At 43.5% G+C, this 23,950-nt stretch overlaps 1 protein-coding gene across 14 annotated transcripts in view; it reads left to right on the forward strand.

Moving 5' to 3' along the window:
• Nucleotides 1–23,950, forward strand: part of TACC2 (transforming acidic coiled-coil containing protein 2) — a 171,086-nt gene that overhangs the window by 17,512 nt on the left and 129,624 nt on the right. For 11 of the 14 annotated variants that reach the window (XM_077349959.1, XM_077349958.1, XM_077349965.1 and 8 more), the window contains exons 2-5: nt 87–164; nt 8,147–8,340; nt 10,342–10,470; nt 17,709–23,363. In XM_077349959.1, coding sequence (XP_077206074.1) covers nt 132–164; nt 8,147–8,340; nt 10,342–10,470; nt 17,709–23,363 — 6,011 coding nt within the window. In that variant the 5' untranslated portion in view covers nt 87–131. Of the gene's footprint in view, nt 1–86; nt 165–4,421; nt 4,575–8,146; nt 8,341–10,341; nt 10,471–17,708; nt 23,364–23,950 lie in introns of those variants that run through there. The other 3 variants (XM_077349968.1, XM_077349964.1, XM_077349972.1) reach the window with 3 other exon arrangements.

The raw sequence follows: 23,950 nt of genomic DNA on the forward strand, positions 1-23,950 counted from the left end.
GTAGTGGGATGATGCTGAATTTTCTTTTTGGAAACTGTTTTCCCACGGAGTTTACACTGTCATCTGATGGTTGTTGTTTCTTCCAGCATCTTTTCTCAACATATGAGTGATCCTGACATCTTGGCTTCAAAATGGGGAATGAAAATAGCAGCCCAGAAAATCAGGTGAGTGTGATGTTGCTTCCAAAATAATTTTTGACTGTTTTTTTTTTTTATTTTAATGGTGATTCTCTTTGAGTCTCAGCAAGAAAGGCAGATGAAAATGCAGTCTTTCCAATCTTTTGACCATGGAGGAGCTCCTGAAATATTTGTCAGGCTTCGAGGTCTCCTAGAACTGGGCTGGAAGTGTGGCCAAGTCAGTAAAATAGGATATAGGGGAAAGGCCAGGGAGCCCTTGGGGAGCTCCCATGAAGTTCCAGGGAATTCCAGCTACAAAGGAAGGAAAAAAATAATGGAATGTTTTCAGGGCCTACTAAATTTTCAGATATCATGCCAGTTCAAGGTTAGTCTATGTATCTATGTTAGGCACTACAGTTTTGATTTCTGTTAGGAATAAATTCCAAGAGAGGTAATCTATGATCCAAATGCAAAATGGATCTGATCCAGGAATACCAGTCAAACCCTTACAATTCATCATGCAGATGAGCATGACTATAATCCAGTTAAACCAAGAGGTGATTCTGGTGCACCAATCCAAATGGGCAGCTTGTTTGTTTGATGTGTTTGTATCAGAAGAAATGTTATCCCTGTTCTCCATGTACGCTTTGAAGGTGGCATCCACTACAAGCACAATATTTTTAACAACATGATCCCATTTTTTTGGAAGAAGGGCCTTTAAAAAGATGGACTTGGCAGTAACTCTCAGGAATTTATTTTTTAGGATTAAAACCTAAAAAATAGAACAATACAATATCCAGCCACAATGATGAACTAGATCAATCATGCAGAGCAGAAGCCCACAGACAATCAAACTCAAGGACTGGATTAAAAAAATAAGTCTGGCTCCCAAAAATATACACTGCCATGTGAACAGTAATAGGAAGGGCATTCCATAGTCTCTGTGTCACTACCAAAAGTTTCCTTCATTAAAAACTGCTCACATCATCTATGACAGTGAGTACATTTGACCTGGGGCCTACAAAGATTGTCTTATTTTCCTTGTACAGTTATGCAAGGTGCAGGAGGTGCAGGAGGACCAGAAGGAGGAGTGATGAATAGGAGGAGGTCCTGGACGGTGCAGAGAGCTAGGAATATTCAGGGCAATTTGCATAATCTCATCCCAGGGCCCTTTGCTTTCCTAGACACTCATGTCATGTCTGAAGCCCTGGACACCACATTTCCATAACACTGCTGGCAACTTGCTGTGCAGTCAGTAAGCATTACCTTCACAACAGAAAATACTATACGTAAGAGATCATGCCTTTAAGTTCTTCTCCTCCTCCCCATGAAAATTGCTTGTTTCTCTGTGTGTGTTTTTAAAATACCAGACTACTTTAAAACAGAAATGGACAGTTCTACTCCTGAACTTGTCCTCATGGCTGGTGGCAGCATACGAGGATACTGCAACCTTGCCATTGCCTTCCTCTTCATAGTGTGCCTGGAATTCCTTGGTGATCTCTCATATAAACAATAACCTTGGCCAGCCCTGCTCAGCTTCTGAGATCTTATGAAATTGGTAATCCAGATCAGGACCCATGAATTCATTTGAAATCCTTCAAATACAAAATTAGGATATCAGGAAAATGTGTTCTGTCCTAGTGTTTTTCCTTGCTGTTTTTTTTAATAGCAGAGTTTTGTTTGGGGTTTATTTTGTTTGCTTCTCACAAGTCACCTTCTGCTAGGGATGCCAGCCTCTAGGTGGGACCTGGAGATCCCCTGGAATTACAACTCATCTTCAGAGAATTACAACTCATTCACAGAGAAGTTCCCCTGCAGAAAATGGCTACTTTTCAGGGTAGATTCTATGGCACTACACCCTCCTGAGCTCCCTGTCCTCCCCAGGCTCCATCCCCAAATCTCCAGGACTTTCCCAATCTGGATATGGCAGCCCTACTCTTGCATCCCCTGCCTGTGGCTGGGTAGAGGGGAGTCTGGCAACCTTACCTTCTGCAGCTGAGGTGGTTTTTTGAAGATATTATCTGTTGAAGAACTAAGCCAGAGTTTCAGTGACCTTCTAAGCTTCTAGAAATATGCCCTGTTCTTTTAGTTTACTGCACACTAGGTTTGTGTCTCTTTCTTATGAAAACAAATATAGCAGTGCAATTGGCAGTCTAGAGTGGACTGGGAAGTACAAATGGCTCTACGGCAAGACAGACTAAACAGCCTCTGTGGAGCTACAAACCAGCCCTGAAGTGTCACTCATCTCAGTGAGGCCAACCATGGGCATAGTTCACCCACTACATCACCTCCCAACTGGAAGCAGTGCAGAAGAAACAAAGGGGACGACCAGACACCGACTGCTGTTGCTGAGGCCAGCTCTGAGTCAAGTGGTCCTTGTAGCTCAGCTTTGCTTTCTCATGGCCGGCAGCAGACCTCTTAGGCAGTAGTCCACTGGGAAATCTCCCTGAAAGCTAAATGGCCACCCCTGCTAATAATTAATTCTTCTGTTATCATTCTTCTGTCACCAGAACCATAGCTTGTTACCAGAACTATGTTACCTAACCATAGCTTGAAACAGAAAATACAGAAGTTTACACTTTTAAAAACTCACATTTCATATTTTAGTTTTCCAAGTAATGTGGGCTAGAACAAAATTCACAACTTGGTGGATCCACTGAAGTTATACAAAGGAACTAAAAACAAGCTCTTAGCGATATGTTGTACTGGCTTGGGTGGGGTGATGTCTGTAGGACATCAGAAAGGTTCATGATAGAATGGACTTTGAACTATGCAAACATACTAGCTCTTACAACTGAAAGCTTTTTCCTATTTCTAGATTTGGTTTCTGAGACTTCAGCAGGAGTTAATTACATGTTGCCCTGCTGAGGAGATCCAATCTGGGAGTTTTATTTTCTGTTTTTTTTTAGTATATAATATAATAGTAATAATTTGGGTTCAGAACTACCTGCCTGTGTGTTTTTTCACATACTTCATAATGCCTATTTATATTTGTAACTAAGCAGAATACGACAAGAAGAAGGCTATTTTAGAAGCAGGTTGAATGGCTGGTGAGTGGGAAGGAGAGAAGGAAGCAGGGCAGGGGAGATTGCTATGGGGGTTTTTAGGCAAGAAAAAAAAAAGAAATAGTGGGGTAGAGGGAATCAGATGCTCCTCCTCAACTCTTGCCAGTCCCTTACTAAAGAAACAGGCTCTTCTGAACAATCCATTTTGCAAGGGAGGAAGACAGATGTAGTCTGCACGGGTCTTTCTACCCACTCCCAGCTCGAATAAATCCCTTCCACACTGAATTCGATTTCCATTTTGATGTTGGGCGCTTTAAATTTTCCCTCTGCAACATGCATGATTGATCTGGAGTGACCCTACTTTTCCCCTGCCATATCCAGAAGTGGATATAAGCCTTGATATTTGAAAAATTACCATCAGTAAGTGTGCAGATTTCTGCTTTTTGTGAATTAACTTCCTTCTCCGTGCCTCGTAGCAAAGCAGTCTTCCCTGATTGGCCAGGGTATCAGTTCAAAGACTTCCTGGTTGCAAGGCTTGTCTTAAAGCAACTGCACTCCAGAAGCCCTAACTTCTCTCAGCAAAGATTTGCCTCTTGGATTTATTCCCCCATCCTCTGCTGTTGCCAATCCTCCCCCCCCTTCACGTGTTGGCTGGAGATATCCTGAGATTCCAGTTTATCTCTAAGCAAAACAGATCAGTTCACCTAGAGAAAATGGTTGCTTTGGAAGAGGGACTGTGTGGCCCTATTCCCCCCCTGAGGTCTCTCCCCTCCCCAAACCCTGCCTTCCTCAGACTCCGCCCCTCCTCCCAAATCTCCAGACATTTCTGAACCCAGAGCTGGCAACCCTAATTTTAAATATATCCTATTAACCTTGGCCTGCTCTTATGAATATATATGCTTAGGATCACTTGGCACATATCACTGTTTTGAGTAGGTAAGTATATGAAATCTACAACAAGATCAAAGTTAGAAAGCGGACTACATTTGTTACAAGGAAGATCCATACAACTGATTTAAAATGTTTGGCATTCATTTGCATTGACCGCTTCAGTCAAATACAATTAAACCCTTTTGCTTTTCTTATCCAGATGCTTATGTGCACAATTAAGTCTACCAAGTTTTATGTGTGGAATTAAAGTGCTGTGCAGCCTTCTCTCTCTTGCCTTGAACAGCTAGCACGTGTTCATCCTCTCTGTCTCTCTGGCTAGTTTGGCAGTTGTTTCTGAAATCTGATTCCTCTTGACGCCATGGGGATGACCTTTGGTCTATTTCCCAGCGTTCACCTGCAGTCAGATAGGTTCTTCCTAAGCTCCTTATGGAGGAAGTGGCTGCCTTGGAGGAGTTCACTGATGATTCTAACAGGCTGCAGCTTTAGGGGGGAGGAAGGGGCGGGATGCATTTGTGTATGTACATCAGAAAAGCTCACTGGGAGCTGGTGATGCCAATAAAAGGTAAGAAGAACAGTTTTCTTGTCTGATTTACAAAGATTTATTCCAGCACTCCGTCTCCCTGTAAGCACCGAGTTATTAGGAATGGAAACTTCGGGTAACTCTTCAAAGCTGACTTTCAGCCAGGCACAGAAGGATGGCATGTTGCAACAAATGCCATAAAAGGTTAAGAGTTTGATGAGGAAAGGACCACAGGAGGAAGATGGGAGAGAGTAACTGGATTAACTTTAATTCAGTCGAGGATGTTTGTTCATTTCCCCACACGCCCCTTCAGGCTTTATAAATGCAGCTTCTGAGATCAAAATCCTTTCTATTTTTAAGGGATGCTTCATGCTTGATATTCAACCAAGTGAATTCAGACTTCTACTGGGAATATTTGCAGCTCAGTTCTCTAATACGGTTGCTAGGGCTTTAACAAACAACAGTTGAAAACTTAATTTAGAAAGGGCCGCATGCATAATAATCTCATGTACAAGCTGATGGGTAAACCTTTTGAAAGCCGTGCTTTATTCTTTTTGGTGCTAGGATGGGTCCTCTTTATTTGCTATATTGCTGGCTGTTTTAAGAAAATTGTTTGGAAATTATATGTCGGTTAGCTTAATTGTTCTGTTTAAGAAAATTGTTTGGAAATTATATATTGATTAGCTTAATTGTTCTGTAGCATTAATGCTCTCAATTCATTTATCAGTCTTTAAAAGCGGGAAGCTGGGAGGTGCTTTTCATCTTTCTTCAATTAGAGTTTTGTAATGTTCTCCATGGTGTCCTGCTTTTTTCTCCCTGTTGCAGTGTGTGTGTGTGTGTGTGGGGGGGGAGTGCTAGCCTATTTGTTCCTGAACATTTGTATACTAAAAATAAATGTGAATTTAACCTTTGTTGTCACAGACTAGTTTAAAACTTAGGCACAAGGTAGGAAAGCAGTGTTAATGGTCTTCTCCAATTTAAAACCTTTTACACACATGTGATATAATAATATATATTTTTAAAGGTTCCTTGGGGAAACAAAACTTCCATTGAATTTCTGTGATGACGAAAAGAGCAGAGTCATAAATAAATGAATTCATTTATTGAATTCAATGAGTTGAGTATAATTCAGCCTAGGGTCGCAAATGTCAGGTTGGGAAATTCCTGGTGACTTGGAAGTGGAGCCTGGAATATAAGGTTGCCAGCTTCAGGTTAGAAATACTCGTAGATTTGGGAGGAGGAGCCTGAGGAGGGCAGGGTTTGGGGAAGGGAGTTATTTCAGTGGGGCATAATGCCATGGAATCCACCTTACAAAGTAGCCATTCTTTTCCAGGTAAATTTACCTCTGTTGCCTGGAGATAAATTCTAATCTTAGGATCTCTAGTCACCACCTGGCAACCCTACTGGAGAGGGCAGGACTAAGGGAGGGATGAACTACTGGGCTTAAGGCCATCACCAATACAAGCCCCAAGGATCAACTGTAGGCTCTACTTCTACGTATTATTTTCTTTTATACTCAACCGTATTCCCTAATGTGGACCCAAAGTTGTTGATGTTCTCCATTTTATCCTCACAACAACCCTGTGAAGCAGGTCAGCCTAAGAATGCATATTTGGTCTGTGGTCATGCAGCAAACTTCCATGGCAGGGTGGGGATTTGAATCTGGTTCTCTCAAATTACATACCGAAAGCAGAGTCAAAGTCCAGGCTGAGTTCTAATCACCAGCCAAACAGGCCTGGGTCCAGGGGCAAGGTGGAAGTGTGGTTGTGGAGAGAGCCAAGGTTGGGAGCTGAATCAGTAGTTCAGAGAGAAGCCAAAGAACAAGCTGAGGTCCAGAGCCAAGTCAGAAGTCTGAGTAGAAAGAGCCAAAGTCCAGAAGCTGAGACAGGAGTCAGGAACCAGTAGACAGTCAGGCAGAGCTTTCCTGAAGCAAGGTCAAGGTGGGAACTGAGAGCAAGGCAATGGGTGGGGTTGATGCTCAGATTGCACCCACAAGGAAGCATAGTCACCACTCCACTGAATTGCAGTCTGCTAAATGGCCACTTGTGCAAACAGAAAATCTTTTTAAGAGCCTCTTGTGGCGCAGAGTGGTAAGGCAGCTGTCTGAAAGCTTTGCCCATGAGGCTGGGAGTTCAATCCCAGCAGCCGGCTCAACGTTGACTCAGCCTTCCATCCTTCCGAGGTCGGTAAAATGAGTACCCAGCTTGCTGGGGGGTAAACGGTAATGACTGAGGAAGGCACTGGCAAACCACCCCGTATTGAGTCTGCCATGAAAACGCTGGAGGGCATCACCCCAAGGGTCAGACATGACTCGGTGCTTGCAGAGGGGATACCTTTACCTTTACCTTAAATGGCCACACCTGCAGCCTCAGATGTCATCCCCTGAAGTGCCTGCACCTAGGGCCCATCTGCATTGACAATGCACCATCAGCCAGGTGCTGTGGTGACATGCTGTCAAATTTACTTGCTGGTGCTGTCTTCTGCACTCTGGCAAGCTGACTGGGCTAGATGGAGGTGTGAATGCTGATGGGGTCATTGCCGGGACAAAGGGCAGGGTGTCCACCTGGCTGGGACCAATTGCTTGTCCTGCCTGGGGCTCAGATCTTCTATTGATCTGTGTGTCTATCAATCAATCTATCTTCTTTCATCTTCTATACATGAAACATGAAGTCATATAATACTACCATCTGACGAGATTACAACCTGAAATCTGAGGCCATTAAGACAACAAAGGAAACTACAAGTTGTGTTGAATAGAGGAGGAATATATTTGTGTTAGAACCTCTTGTGGCGCAGAGTGGTAAGGCAGCAGACATGCAGTCTGAAGCTCTGCCCATGAGGCTGGGAATTCAATCCCAGCAGCCGGCTCAAGGTTGACTCAGCCTTCCATCCTTCTGAAGTCGGTAAAATGAGTACCCAGCTTGCTGGGGGGTAATCGGTAATGACTGGGGAAGGCCCTGGCAAACCACCCCATACTGAGTCTGCCATGAAAACGCTAGAGGGCGTCACCCCAAGGGTCAGGCATGACCTGGTACTTGCACAGGGGATACCTTTACCTTTTTATATTTGGGTAATGGCTATGCTTAGTTTTCAAAAGAAGAGAAAGTAAGGAGTTATGCCAGAGGTTGGAAAAATATGTCTCGAGAAAGAGGTTGAAGGAAGAGTTCATTGTACTTTGGGTGAAAATTACAGCTTACTGCATAAATGCAAAAAAGACATGATTTAAGGTGGCATGCAATCCCCCACACATAGTACCGTATGACTACCACCCCAGTTTAGCTCTCTTAACTATTACCCCACTTTAACGATTGTGGCGCAGAGTGGTAAAGCAGCCATCTGAAAGCTTTGCCCATGAGGTTGGGAGTTCAATCCCAGCAGCCGGCTCAAGGTTGACTCAGCCTTCCATCCTTCCGAGGTCGGTAAAATGAGTACCCAGTTTGCTGGGGGGTAAACGGTAATGACTGGGGAAGGCACTGGCAAACCACCCCGTATTGAGTCTGCCATGAAAACGCTGGAGGGCGTCACCCCAAGGGTCAGCCATGACTCAGTGCTTGCACAGGGGATACCTTTACCTTTACCTTTAACGATACCATTATCCTTTTTCGCCTTCCTAGGATCCTCCTCCAGTTTCTGTTCCAGAATCAAACCCGCCAACTGGTAATGAGAGAGAAATAAAAAAGAAAAAACAGAGGAAAAGGGGTGCAAACAGAGGTAGTGGACAAGACATCTTGGATCCCTCACCTATAGATTCTGCTATTTCATCAGTTCTGCCAGATGACTTCTCTGCCATTGCTGCACAAGATCCAAGGTAGGAAACGGAATGTTTTTACAAACTGCTAATGACAGAATGCATCCAATGTTCTCCCGAGATATTCCCGCTACAATAACACTTGCCAGTGCAAACAGAAAATCTTTTACTACTTCACTAACCGCTTGGTTATTGCAGCTAGTTGAGGGAAGGGGCAGTTTTTCAAATACTGTTTCAATGTAGGCTCATGATGAAGTAAGAGTTCTTCTAATCTCTTTTGTGAATGAGAGCACTAGAATGTGATTGTTCTGGACTAAAACCAAGCGCCATGTCCTCATGTATGCGGTATTCATCTCAGGGGTGCCATTAATGTTTTCTAATAGCTTCAGTGTAACATTGGAACTTATCCCAGCTTGGCTACTAATTAAAGGCTCTACATTCTGTTCTTGGGGCAGGGGTGTTTTTTCTCTTTTAATACACTCAGGCATCCATCTGGAGTGGAAAACTGGTGACAGCAAGATGGGCTTTTTAACCCTGTCACTTTGTGCCATTTCCCACACCCTAACTGCTCCTGTTGTTTTCCCAAAGGGATAAGGGCATACAATGGGTATTTGAGATGAGATGAGGAGAAAGTGTAAAGAGAGTCTTTCTTTGTATGCCAGCTTTCCATTTCATCTAGAATCTTCATGGGCTGCATTATGTAAAAAATGAAATGTACCACAGAATGTATCATAATATAATATGCAGTTTCAGTCTCTAGGGTCCCCCAACCATCCTCTATACAATTGGCCTTAAACTGTGTTGTTGTTCCTTTTAAACATTTTCTGCCCTGAAAGTTATCTGAAACAGATTTGCCAGGCTCTATCACATGGTGGGTGTCCATAGAAATGTGCAGTAAAAGCTTTTTGTATTGTGCACAGTAATGCTTAGGTGAGCACCCTGGGGCATGTTTGTAGGGTGAAGAGGCAAACCTCAGACTAGGAACCTTGTGCCTTTGAGGGATGCCATTATTTTCAACACATAAATCTTACAACTAGAGGGGGAGGATGTGACACCCTCCATCCCCAGGCACTAAAAAAGACTTGGCAAGAAGTATACTTTATGGTAGGTTTGCAAGGCCCAGGTTGTGAATGTCCTGGAACCTGGGGAGTTTTGGGGATGGAGACTGGGGAGTGGAAGGTTTGGGGAGGGAGAGATCTAACAGGGTATAATGCCCTAAAATTACCCTTCAAAGCAGCCATTTTCTCTAGGGGAACTGGTCTCTGTTGCTTGGAGTTCAGTTGTAATTTCTGAGGAGATCCCCAGGCCCAATCTGGGGGTTGGTAACCTTACTTAATGACTCTATGCTGAGAGCCATGGTGCACAAACAGTGGGGCCAGACTCTTCTGTATCCCACAAATGCTCAGACTGTGATAAGGATTGGGATGGGTTAGCCTGTGGGCACTGCAGAATCCATATATAATTGATATAAAATTGAATAAGGTTGGCCCCTTAATTAGCCCATCCTGGACTGTTATTTGCATCCACCAGCAATGTGCAGTTGTAACCTCTGGCCAGTATGTTTTGTAATGTACCACTCACTGCATCCACAGAGTTATTCTGGTGTATGGCTTCTGTGCAGCACATTCTTTCCAGTAGAAGGCTTTATATTAAGTGGTAGTAAAAGGTAAAAGACTTATAGGATTGAATCCTAACTTCTTCTCCATTCACTCTTGCCTGATTCCCTTTGTATGCAGGCCCCATTCCTCTAAAACCTTGTACAGCATTCTCACTGGTCAGAATGGATTGCTCTTTCTGGCTTTGTCACAAAAAAATTGGGTGGATGCAAATCATAACTTCTAGCAGTGTTTTAATATGCTTACCATTTATTGTGTCTTTAACTGTATTAATCTCTTCTGCTAGGTGATAGTTAGCATTCTGTTAGTCTTGCATCTAAATTACTGCAACACAAATATGATAAGTGGTAATATTCTGAGAGCCATCTGCTGCATGCCAATTGATTACTCTCTGAAGATGAGTGCATGTGTATGTGTTTCTCTTTTCCTGTACCTTTCCTAACAGTGGGAACTGGCCTATGGTGTCTGACTGGAATGAGAGCAAGCCCCTCCAGGTTACTACCCCAAACAATCTTCTTCTTGTTGGGCTGGATGTCAAGGCAGACTCAGGGTCCCATATCCCAGTCATAAGCAGGTACAGAATGCCAATGTGAGCAACCCTGTACTAAAGACCAGTTGTGGCCTTTTGGAGTTGGCATGAGGAAACACATTTGTTCATTCTGGCTGAATCAAAGATATCAATAATGCTTGCTTCTGGCTCCTATGAAAATGCAGCTGTAGAAAAGTAAGCTTATTTCAGCTTTTTAAGACTACACATCATTTTGTGCTGTTTATTGGGTTTGAGTTCTGAATAACAGAATAGCTTAGGCTGGTTCTGCATGTTTCTGAAGCTCGACTGCTTGAATTGATGATGCTAATTGTATAACTGTTGTGTTGTCGATCTTGGTTCAATAAGTGCAAACTACATTAATTAACAAATATGAAGACTTTAGCTTCAAAGTAAGCTAGGTGTGTAAAATGTATAAAACATTCAGCAGCCTAAAACGATTCTGAAAAAAACAGCCCTCAGTCTAGCAGCAGACCAGAAAGAACAGCGTGAAAAGAAAATGTGGTACAGTCATTCTTTTAAAACATGAGGTTTTCAAAGGCAAAGAATGTAAACTGAATTGGCATGGCAAATTCTGTGTGAGGAAAAACTAAATGCCCTCAGCTAGCTTTAAACTCATCACATGATATTCATGCAAACATCTTACTAATTGAACTATACAACTTAGGTTGGTGTCTAAAGGTGATAAACAGTATATGAAGGTTTCTTTGGCGGGCTTTTAAAGACATGTAACAGGAATCCAATTGTACTGAATTGCCTTAATTTTTTTTTAAAGAAATTGACCAGATGGGAGGAGAAGGGGAGATGGCAGACAGTAGCCCTTGGGAGCGTTTATAAAAAAAAAAAAAATCACATGAAAGGCTTCTCTATAGTTCTGGCACTAATGCTGAACCCTGATTGTCACTAGACTTAACGGAGCTTAGAATATATATATTTTTAATGCTTAAGTAGCTTAGACAAGATGAAAATGGAAAAACCTACTAAGATGGAAAACCAGAAGTGAAAGAAGCTTTAAGAATCTCTCCTTACAATTTCACCCCTTCTGAAACTGACCAATGAGCAGCTACTGCAGGATAGATTCAAATGAGTAGCCGTGTTGGTCTGAAGTAGCACAATAAATTCAGAGTCCAGTAGCACCCTTAAGACCAACAAAGATTTATTTAAGGCATGAGTTTTCGAGTGAAAGCACACTTCGTTAGACTAAGAACTGACCATCATAACAGTAGGAATATATAAGCAAAAGTTAATCCTGTTACATTAGTAAACTGTGTCACGGCATCCACATACAACCACATGATTGGCCAAACCAGCCAATCAGACCCCTCGAACCCGGCAGTAAATAGTAGGGTGTGAGCCGTGGATCACTGGCTTTGACAGTTTTATTTCTGATATGTCTTTGTGAACTACAAATCTAGCAAATTGGATGTAATGCTGTGGTACCCTATAGACTTCTTGCAAATAGCATTATTGGCGTACTTTCTCTAGAAACCCATGTTTCCCATGGCCACAGTCTGATCAGAGCTAATCTTATTCATCTTCAAAGACCTGTTTAAATCCGAGTTTCAAGTAGCACAGCTGAAAGCTGCTTCAGTGTCCTAATATTCCCTGCACTGCAAAACAAAATCACAACCACTTGAAAGCTCACACCTTGAATAAATCTTTGTCGGTCTTAAAGGTTCCACTGGACTCTGATTTTGTTTTGTTTGTGCTGCTTCAGACTAACATGGCTACCCACTTGAATCTATTCACTGTGCTGAAACACTTTCTGTTGAGGCAATCACATATAATTTGAAGCAGCTCTGAGAAAAAGGTATTGTAACAAACTGAGTATATTCAACATGAGAAAGCAGTAAGTGTTTGACTGGGTTGCTTTAATGTCAGGGCAGAGTAAGACAGGCTGAAGGGCTTGCAGCTGCATTAGAATGAACTGTTGAGATGCTATAAAAGGGGGTGTGGCAAGGTTAAGGACCTGGGGAAAGGGAAGTTAGAAGATAATGGAGGAGGCAGGCCTAGAGAAGCAGAGAGGAAAGTAAGGAAAGAAAATTCAAAAGAGGGGAAAGAAAAGGCAAGGAAGGCAGTCCAGAAGAACAGTCTGAAATGGAAAGCAAAGTGAACTAGAGGTCCAAAGGAGAATTGTACCCAGCCAGGAGAGCTCCACAGGTGAAGAGACTTTACACACTGTTTTGAAATAGCTGACCAAATGTATTACTGCAGGCCTTCCTCCCCCCCCCCCTGCCTCCAATGTCCCTCCAGTGTCACCAGAAATTGAAGACAATAATTTTTTCCCTACAAACAAGTTACATTTTTCTTTGGTAATTTTACATGAGTGATAAATGTAAATCATTTTAGCCATGTCAGAATTTATTATTATTATTATACAAGTAATATTTTCAATATCGGTCTTGGGTACAACTCTATGTTTTGCTGTTCAACACATTAAACTGTTGGCTGCCATCCAGCAACCTGGAATTTCTGAGTCTCTGCTATGGAACAGTTTTTGCTTGAGGTTATTTTTCTGTAGTTGTCGGTGGGATCCTGTCATTTTGCAGTTTTCTGGATCATAGCCAGAGTAGACAGTGAGACTATTGCTTTCTTCTGTTTCATATTTGGGGAGATGGTGTAATAGTGGAACACTGCTACAGGCACAATTCCATTGCTTCAAATTAATCTTAATATACTGAAGCATTAAAAAATTAAGCCAAATTAACTGAGGCAGAACCAGTAACCACCATAACCACCAGTTCTGTGTGGGTGTCCAGGATAGTAGCTGTTGGCAGCATCAGACTGAAGCTATGAAACTTCCCTCCTACATCTTTCTCATTTAATTTTTATGAGTAAGATAAACCAATGTACAAAGGGAGTATGAAGAGGTATTAAGTGTGCTGCAATTAACGTATGAGGCTAAAACCACTTAGCACAGAGTTCACTCCTTCCCCAATGAAAATCTCCCCTTGGAAACTAGCTTGCTAATGTAGCTCTATCAAATTATTATCAGCACAGGACCAGACGGGTTATGAACTTGTATTCTAGAAAATGTTACCACCCCTAGGCTACTTCCACACGTAGTATCTACATGTAGCTCTCATTGCTGATGTGGCTAGGCATTGCTAATATGGCAAGCAGCAGGGGTTGGGTGGAGGATTTTCCAGGAGTGGGAGGGAAGCCCAAGCTATATCATGATGTCATGGTGATGCTCTGGTATTTGGGCAAAACTCTATGGCAAAACTAATTTCTACCATAGAGTTTTTGCCTAAATACCAAAGCATCACCATGACATTACTGACATGATGACATCTCTATGGTACACATAGGAAGTGTTGTCACCATTTCACTGGCATTGTACTTGAGGTCTTGCCCCTGCTGGCCAGGTAACCAGTAGTAGGGAGTGAGGCATGGAAATAGGAATTCCTCAGCTCCCTCCCTGGCCGACCTAGATATGAATATGGAAGCATTTGCCTTGCATGGGGGTTTTGCTGCTTCAACTGCCGAGGGGGGGAAAGAGGGCGAGTGAATTCAGGCTGCCCATATAAGGCACCTGGCTTTCCCCACATCTAATTGCCTCATGGTGCCTTGTGCTGTGGCATTGCCATGCTGCTCCGCACTGCCCGGTGGGACATGCAGTCACATGTGGGCTCCCGTGTCCTCCACGGCACTTCCCCCGCTCAGCGGCAAAGGCCCCTTCACTCAAGGGCTCAGGTGCATTTCCAGTTGCAGTGAACGTTCAGATGGTAGTTTCCATGCACTTTCCTTGCCTGGCCCCCTAAAATTATAATCTGCTCCCTTCACAATGGGCTTTAAAAAAAACACCAGGCATTGCTAGCTTTGAAAAATAGTATAGCAATCTATTGCCAGGAACGATTGCTATTTTCCTAGCATTAGTTCTTTTCATTATGAAGTTATAAGGAGAAAGGTGCATACTGTACATTCTCCCTTATAACTCTGTAATAAAAAGTGCTAGAAATGTACGTATTGTTACTTCTACAAAAATTAAAGTCAGGAACTAGTAGATAATGGCAACTGATAGTCATAACATTATTATAGTGATCTATTAAGTGTCCATTTAAATTTTAAAAGCCTGCCAGTGTATGGGGAAAGAAATGATACTGATGTAGACAGAACCTGCAAAAATGCACACCTTCCCATCCACAGGGCATCCAAAGGTTTTGACTGAAATCTTACCAAAAATAATGTGCCAAACGAAGGCTAATTCCATGCAAGGGATTTTTTTGCAGTGATTACAATTAGAGCCTTAGAGATACTCAAAATTAACAATGTGAACTACTTAGGGCTTAGACTCTCTGCTCTCAATTGTTTGCTCTTCAGTTTGGTAACAAATGGCTTTTTGATCTATCTGGTTAGAAACCAATGGACAATACAAACTTGTAAGTAAAAACTGCTTGTCCACAAAATATTACTAACCCATCTGCTAATGTGAGAACTCCTGCTGTCCTATTGTTTGAGTTTGGTTCCTGCAGAGAAAACAGTCATGCAAAAGCACAGGCATATAATGTCAGGGTAAATCTCTATGTGTCTGAACACAGACTGTTGCAGTGCTTCTCTGTCTGCCTCCTTCCCCTCACACAGAGTGCAACTGAAAACTTCCTAGTTTGTGAAGCCTTGACTCAAACTTCAGTTTGTTGTAACATCTGAATGCAAGTGCCTGTTCAAACTGTAGATGAGTTTCCCTTTGCAAACAAGGAACATCAACTGGAACTAAACTGCAGCATAGAAGCCTAGTTCATGGGGAATAAACAAAACTAATTTTACCAGGTCCTTGTATTTGCTGTCAAAATCAATTGACGGTTTTCAGCCAGAAAGCTGCCAATCACATACCACATGGAAGGGGAGACAGGAAGCAGGACAGAGCAGGCATGCATATACAGGAATACTCTGAATCCATGCCTATCAAGGGCAAACAAAAGTTTACTGTCATATCTGAATGCAACCAAAAAGCCTCTGAAAGAGATTACTATACTCAGTTCCTAGTCTCATCAATCAAAATATTAATAGATTCCATCAGGAAGTGTCAGACTTTGGTTCTTGGTATTATGTGGTCTTCCCTAAGGACACAGATCAGGTGGCGAGGCTCCCACATTCTCCTAGTTCTTGTTGAAAAGACATTGTGTGAGATCTGAGCACTTACCATGTGTGTTGATTCTGCCTCCTGTTTTTCTCATTTCTCCTTTGTAAGTGGAAAGTTCATTGATACCATGTAGGGTTCCCAACCTCCAGCTGAGACCTAGAGAAATCTCAGAATTGCAATTGATTTCTGGGTGACCAAAATCAGTTTCCCTGGAGAAAATGGCTGCTTTAGAGCAGTGGTAGTCAACCTGTGGTCCTCCAGATGTCCATGGACTACAATACCCATGAGCCCCTGCCAGTGTTTGCTGGCAGGGGCTCATGGGAATTATAGTCCATGGACATCTGGAGGACCACAGGTTGACTACCCCTGCTTTAGAGGATAGACTCCATGGCATTATACCCTGCTAAGCTCCTTCCCCTCCCTGAAATCTACCATTCCCAGGCTCTACCCCATAGCACTCCAGGAATTTCCCAACCCTATAGCTGGCAGTGCTACTATTATTTTGTCTCCTGGCCCTCTTTTTTCCACTTCTGCCATAACATCTTTTTCCCATTATATATACCTATTTGTATACAAAATCAACACAGTATTTTAAAAGAATACAGGAATGAGGGATGATTTAAACCAATGGCATTGACTCCACATCTGCACATTCCATGAATTAAAATAGCCACATATACGTCTATCTTTGGCATGAGGCACATCATCATGCAACAACCATCCTCCAAATCAGCCTTTTTCTCCAGGGGACCTATCTGTGTAGTTTGGAGATCAGTTGAAAATTCTGTGGGTTCCCCAAGTCCTGCCTGGAGTTTGGCAACCCTAGATGGTTCTTGTATTTCTGGTGTGTTGCCATGCACAGCTGATGGGCTGCATTCAGTTTGTGAGTAATAAACTGTACCCAGCTGATCATCTAGGGCAGCTGTCCCCAATCCCCGGTCTGGAGACCTGTACCGGTTCATGGATCAGTTGGTACTGGGCCGTGGCTCCTCCTCATCCTCCTCCCTGGCTGCTGCCTCAGGGGCTGCCCTGCCACTCTGCTGCCGGCTCACCTTTGGTGCTCTCTGGTGGCCACCATGGCTGGTGCTCCCCCTCGGCATGGCACTGCGCAGCTGCTGCTGGCAGCGCTCCCCAGTGGGTGACGGGAAGTCAGGGGCACTGGCGGAAAGCAAGCGGAGCAGGGGCTCAGGCGGCAACGTCCCTCCACAAAGGACTACCCCCTCCCCTGGGCCTCAGTAAAATTGTCAACCGTTGACCGGTCCCCAGTGATAAAAAGGTTGGGGACCACTGATCTAGGGAACATTTCTTAAAAGGGAACAACCAGTTCAGATTCAGTAGAAACTAGTGAGTCAGTGTGTATTACTGGGACAATATCAGCTGTACAGTTATAGCAGATGAGAAAGCAAGGATAGGGAGTCTGAGAAGATGTAGACAGCAGCAACAGATTGGGAATGCTTGTGAGAGAGGATGCTTGGGAGGGTCTTGGCATGAGACTGGCAATTCAGTAATGGAAACAGTGATGGGTGAAGATGTCCTTTTTGGCACCAGACAAGTCATAGAGCCAAGCAGGATTGAGAAGGGGCCCAAAAGTTCCAAAATGTGGCACAGAAAAAAAAGGGTGGGTGGGTGGGGTATATTTGAACCTCTTGAAGCCTAGGTACCAGAGAGTTCAGTGGCATTTAATCTCAGGAGAGTGTGGGATACAATAAAAGCCTTGATTGCTTAATTTAGACATGTGCTACTAAAAACTGAACCTCATAGCCTTTACGAATCAGGAACAATATGTTCATTTTCATCAAAAATTCAATCATACTCTGCTGCATTTTCCATATTCTGCATTCATCCTGGGACTTATGTTATTATTTTATATTATTCTCTGTTCTGGAGTGAAAGGAACTGGGTGCAACTATTAATTTTTTAATTAAAAAATTATCCATAGAAAGCAAGTCTACAGTCTGAATGTGAGAGATAGAAAATGCTGAAGGAGTCTGTTTCTGTCTAATGATTTTCTCTACAAAAACTACAAAGTTTTTGCCTTTGGTCTCTTGCTTAATGAAAGCAGAAAGTCAGCATTGCAGTGCATGTTTTGCATGGCCTTGAAACTTATGTGTTGTGAATTACTTTTCTGTTGTTCCATGCTTTGTTGCCCATTTAAAATGAATAACATTTCCATTGTTGGCAGCCTTAGTAATGAAGGTCTCTGTAGCCGTGCTGCTGAAGAATCAACCACGGCAAACCTTGCAGCATCTACAGAGGTGACAGCAGCAGAGAACATCCTGCATGGACAAGAAGAACAAGCTGGGTCTGATTTCTTGGAATGGCCTGAAGAAACAAAAGACCGAAGACAGCCTGTCTCGATGCCTTTGGCAGAAAGTGCTACGGAATCTGCTGCCAGTAATCTTGCAGGTGACCAAGGCAGGTTGCCTTCACTGGTGTTTGGCCCAAGCTTGGTGAATGACAAAGAAACTGCAGCTACTTCTGCTATGCCTGTGGACTGTGACTCAGAAGCTGGCCAGACTATTACCACTCTTGACAAACGGGATGAGGGAGATCCAGGTAGTTCTGGCTTGGAACACAGTCTTCCTCCAGATGCTGCTTGGATGCCAGGGGCTAGCGTTGCACAAAGCAATTCAAGTGGATTAGAACCACTACAGCAGCGCAAACAGATGAGTGACACGAGGGAGACGCATGTCATCCCGTTACCCAAGAGCAAAGAAGGGGGACATGAAATGATCGCGCAGGAGACCAGCCGCAAGGCAGGATTTTGGGAAGTGGGTCACGAGGAGCTAGCTGTAAAGAAGCTAGGTGGGCAGAACACAGATGGTGCAGACAGCCTGCTAATTGAACAGGAAACCTTAATCCCAAATTATCCCACAACAGGAGGTTCAGACATCGGAAAATATGGAGCAGTTGCTGATGGATTGAATTTTGTGGCATTCGCTGCTGCTATCGATGAAGGCAGTAAAGATCCAGCAGGGAGCGAAGTGGATGAGCCTCGCCAAGGGCTCCCTGAGATGAGTTTTGTTGCATTCACTGCACCTAGTGAGGCACGTGATAAAGATGCAACAGCAAGCAAAGTGGGTGAGCCCTGCCAAGTGTTCCCTAAGAAGAACCAGGAGCAGTCTGCGTCCTGCCCTTTTGTGCCCTATTTGTCTGTTAACACGCCAGATCTATCACTGATACCTTTAGCAAAAGAAGACACTAAGGATTTTCAGTCTGAAAATGAAGTCCCAGATAAAGAACCTACATCCCTGTCTGCTACTGGACGAGAAGACCACTGTGTGGGTTTTCTAGTGACTTCAGAGCCTTTTTTGCCCGAGGAATATGATGAAGTAAAAGCAGCTCAGCACAGAGCAGAACATGCTGGCACCAAGGCAACAATGAAAGCTAAATGTGAGAGTGGGGAGAATCTTGCTGTGTTTGACCCAGAAAATCTTGCAAACATTATCAGGGAGCATTCTGAAGTAGATCAAACAATTTCCCAAGAGGGAAAAACGACAGACTTTAGCAGTGAGAGCGAGCTTCCTGAGCTCATACCAAAAGAAAATAGAGTACCTGAAGAAAACACAGATGTTTCTTTGGGAGGGGTTAGAAGTCACGGAAGTCTGGTTTTAACAAGTCCTGTTATACCTGAAGAGGTGAACAGTTTCCAGGCAACAGCACTAACTGCTGATGTTAACAAAAGGCAGGGCAGGGCTGGTGTTAACTGGGACGATCCCTTGAGCCCACTGTTAAACGTTTTAAAAAGTGATGCCAGTGACAAAGCATTGGAAAAAACCTTGAGTTCAGAATGTAATCTGGATGTACCTGAAATTCATTCACCTGAATTAAGTCAAGGATCAAAGACAGAGGAAACAGCCACATCTGAGAGACAGGGTAGCGACAGCTTTTTGCCTATTGAAGGGCTACATTTGCAAGGGGCAAAACATCCACAGAGTTATGATTTTTTAAACCTCACTCCAGAAAGCAGCTCGTCAGCCTGTAAAATGGCTGAGAAGGTTTGTTTAGCTGATGTGCATGGTCTGCTTCTGGCACAGTCTGAGAACAATACAGTTAAGCAGAATAAGCAAGACAGCTCCTGGGAGCACTCAACAGTTAAAAACACTGCATGGGAGACTGAAAGCAAAGCTATGCATGAACTAACTTCTGGAGGCAGTCTGGCATTGGAAGGGAAATCAGCCAGCCTTGAGCATCAGGGCTTAAATGAATGGGCAGGGATTACTGAATATGTCACATCAGAACAAACAAAGATCCAGAAAGATGTGTCCCCTTTGGAAAGGGAAAAGCAGACAACCAGCTGTGATGCTGGCGACATACCTGTGCCTGTTGCTGGACTAACCACTGCTGTGGATATCAAAGAAAGTCATGAAATGAGACAGGAGGACGATAGGACAGGAATGAAAGGCCAGGCAACTGACACTGCTTCGGTGCAGGAGACTGAGAGCAAATTGGATTCCCCACAGCCACTTCAGCAGGAACAAGTGACTGAAGGAAAGCACCAAAGTACGGAAGAGGGTTGTTCAGGCAGCCCAATTATTTCAGCAAGCATTATGGAGACTGGTAACCAGGAACTGAGTTCTGAAGACTCACACAGTAGAAGCATAATGGAGCATGATTCTCCTCCCAAGAGCCATGACAGTGAAACATCCGTAGATACTCTTCTGAGCAAAGATGTCCAACACACCGCAGCGGTTTTGATACCATCTCCACAAGCAGAACAAGAAGAAAATCCAGAAGCCCTTGCCTCAGTCTGCTGGAAGCAACAATGCATTTCAAGCTCAGAACTCAAAAATGATAATGGTAACACAACCACAAGTCTTGGTGAAAAAGAGCTTGGTGTGGTATATCCCAAGAAGGAACACCCAGTTGTATTAAATGAATGCAACAGCCATCAAGAGCAATGTGCAAATGAAATTAAAGCAGCTGTAGGTATTCCTGCCCAACCCCAACCGGTACTTTGTGAGCTGGAGAGGAAAGCAAAGACATTGTTACCAAGTATTTCTAAAACTTCAGGAGACTCTGTGCAAGACAGCAGCCTGCAAGCCCTAACAAACCTAGGGGAGGGAGAAAGTTGTCTCAGCAAAGAAACCTTAAGCGAGAGCAAGCCGGATGGTTCTAATTCATCGACTTCAGACTCTCTTCATGAAGAGGTAAGCCTGGAGGCTAAAGAATCTGTCATAAATGAGCAGTCAGGTGGTTTATGTGGAATGGCAGGCGACAGCGATGAAAGCAACTCTGGTGTTACGGAATGCATTCCAGTGGCACAGAACAGAGACACCGCTGATGCTGTGCTACAGTCTCTGCCCACAGATTTTAAGATGACTCATGCTCATCCTGATCCCGAAAGAAACGGAGCTGATCATAAGCTCCTGAGTAATCAGAGGGAATTGGCAAAAGAAAGTTCTGATTCTGAAATCAAAGAGGCTCTGAGTTTGGCTGAAGCAATAATCAGCAACGATGAAAATGGAAAAATAAGTCTTGAGAAGGACCTTACATTTCTGGCAGTCGAAACGGCAGAAGCACAGGAGTATCATCATCTGGTGTTGCCTGAACCCACAGAAACGCCTTCCAACGATATGTTGTATAAAATGGACAGTTCTCCAAAAGCTGAGTTGTTACCTGGTGGCTCTAAAGGGGAACTAGCAGTCCTTTCTACGCCAGCCTTTCCATGTGAACAGCACATGGAGTGCCAACAACTGGCAGGCAGCTTGAATGATGGCACTGTTGGTGAATTACAAAGACAGGAACTGGTGGTTGCCACTTACCAAAATGTCTTAGGTGTTGGGTCTGATTTGCATATTGGTGCTGCTGACGCCGTCCAGGAAGATGATAATTCTGCAGGGGGAAGCTCAATAGATGAAAGGAATTCTAGAGCAGCGAATTTGGACAACATTTCTTCAGAGACAGTCCCAGGGAACCAGTCTGCGATACCTGAGCAAGTTTTCCAGTCAGAAGAGAGTACCGTGACCTTACAAAGCTTGGCTGAGCCTGGGCAGGTTGAAGGAAGTTTGTCACCATTTAATTTCAAAAAGCTGCAGTCGGAGATCTCTGCAATTAGAACAAAAGGAGGGAAAAGCGATGTCAGCTTCAAAGCCCAGCCGTGTGACAGCACAGTGGATTCTCCCTTCAGCTTTTCAAGCTTGGAAGAGAAGCTTCTGAGTCTTTCATCTCTTGGGAAGCAAGCAGGTAGTAATGAGGGTGTTACAGCAAATATCACCTGCGCGGATGACAAGTGGAGGAAGGGAACAGAAGACACACAGAATGCTGAAAAAGGCAAGTGTGCTTCAACAGAGAATTTCGCCACCCTGAAAACGGGAACGATTATTCCCACACCATCTTTAGAACCTGATGTTCAGACTCCCAGGGCTTTTGGCACCGGCTTTTCTGATTTCAGGGAGCACATTAGCAAAATATTCGAGAAAACAGTTCAAAGTGCTCTCAAGGGAGAATTACAGCACCTTCCGGATCAAAACATTGCCAATGATAAGGACAGTCCTGTAGCGAAAGAAAGACTGGAGTTTCTGCAAACGTTGAAATCCAGAGATGGAGACAGTGGGAGTGGAGAACCTGAATCTGACCAGAAAATGAAAGGAGACATATTGATTTCAGAGGATGAAACATCCAGTGGGACTACTCAAGTTAAGATAACTCAAGAAGAAACCCAAATCTTAACTAACACTCAGGACTCCAGAGAAGAAAAATCTCCTGTCAAAGAATATAGCTTAAGTGATACATCATCTCTAGCAACTTTGCCAAATTTAGACTGTGAGTTGGATGGTTCAAAAATGAGCAATAATAATAATAATAAGAGTGATGAAAGTGAACATGTTAGTCCAGTGGGCAGTGCTAACGGTGGTAATCTAGTTAGTGTGGAAACAGAGATACTACAACTTGCTAACGATTGTGGCCCAGGGACAGTGAATCTGCTATCTTCTCCTGATGGTAACCTCCCTATAATGACTGCTGTCTCCTCAGAAGTTATTCCAAAGAGTGCGTTTGCTAGAACTACCCTTGTGGAGGAAGGCAATTTAATTAGCATGTGTGATGCAGAACCAGGTTTGTCTGAAGAAGAGCAGATTATGGAACTTTATGGAAACCTCTGCTGCCCCTTGGGGCAAAGTGATGGTGATGAAAACAAAGAGAATATTTTAAATTCAGGCAACGTGTCAGCCTTGCCATTTCTTCTAGATGTTCTTTGCGAACACAAAGTACAAGCAGAACACTCCAGAACTTTGCCGGACGAAGATGAGAAGAAATCTACTGACTCTAATCTTCTGGATGAAAATTCACACCAGGATAAAGAATCTACTATGCCTGATGTATTGGGAAATGCAACCCCCCTGCAGCTGTCTCAAGAGCAAGGACAGGGGACAGAAGCACATGGGCTCATAGATTACTTAAAAAATGAAGTACACCTTGATGATTGTTCCCCAGGTAAACCTAAACCTGGCAGTGTCAGAGAAGCAAATGACACCATGGTGAGCACAGCAGAAACTGAAGAACATATTTCTGTTGACACCTCTAAAAAAGATATTACAGGGATATTGTTAACTGAGAATGAGGATACCGGCTCAGCTTTGCATCCCAGCATTTGTGATCAAGAGTCTAATGCAGAAAATCATTGGGAAACGATTTGCAGGATGGAAGAAAATATGATTCTTAAAAGTACTGATGCTGTTGTTGCTTCTGCAAATCAGGATGGAGAAAAAGATCGGACACAGGAGAATTGCCTTAAAAATATCCACGGCGAGAAATCGGCTGCTTCACTCACTGAATTGAAGCAAAACCTTCACAGTGAACACCCAAGTATGGCTACCGAAGCATTATCTGCTGAAAGGTACTTATTTAAAATTATCTGTAAAAGAAACATGCCAGTATATTGAAGTTCGATATTGTGTAATAGGGGCTGGGGTAGACAACCTTAATTACTGCATAAAGTCACAAGTCAGTCCTGTTTTGTAGCCTACCTGAATCTAAATTGTAATTATTTTCATTGGAATATAATATTAGTTCAGGGAAATGTCTATGGGTTGCTAGAGGAAGGAGGGATATACTCCTGTAAAGACCTGTAAAGAGCTGGAGCCTCAGGAGTCTTTCCCACTTCTTTCTTGGCCACAATACTTAGGTACAATATAGGACCTCACAACGGTCAGTCATAAATCAGACAGTTGCATCAGCACTTCTGCAAGCTCGGTACAGCTGCAGACAGAGGTGCCTGTTCTTTCATACTTTAAAAAGGTTGGACTAGCAGTTATTCTGCTGTCCATATAGTACACCTAATGGATGACCATAACTTGCTGTCTAATGTTTGCTGTTCTTCTGAAATGCCCCCTATCAGGGGTAGTCAAACTGCGGCCCTCCAGATGTCCATGGACTACAATTCCCATGAGCCCCTGCCAGCAAATGCTGGCAGGGGCTCATGGA

This window comes from Paroedura picta, chromosome 8 (assembly GCF_049243985.1).
Source record: "Paroedura picta isolate Pp20150507F chromosome 8, Ppicta_v3.0, whole genome shotgun sequence".
In the NCBI taxonomy this organism is placed as follows: Eukaryota; Metazoa; Chordata; class Lepidosauria; order Squamata; family Gekkonidae; genus Paroedura; species Paroedura picta.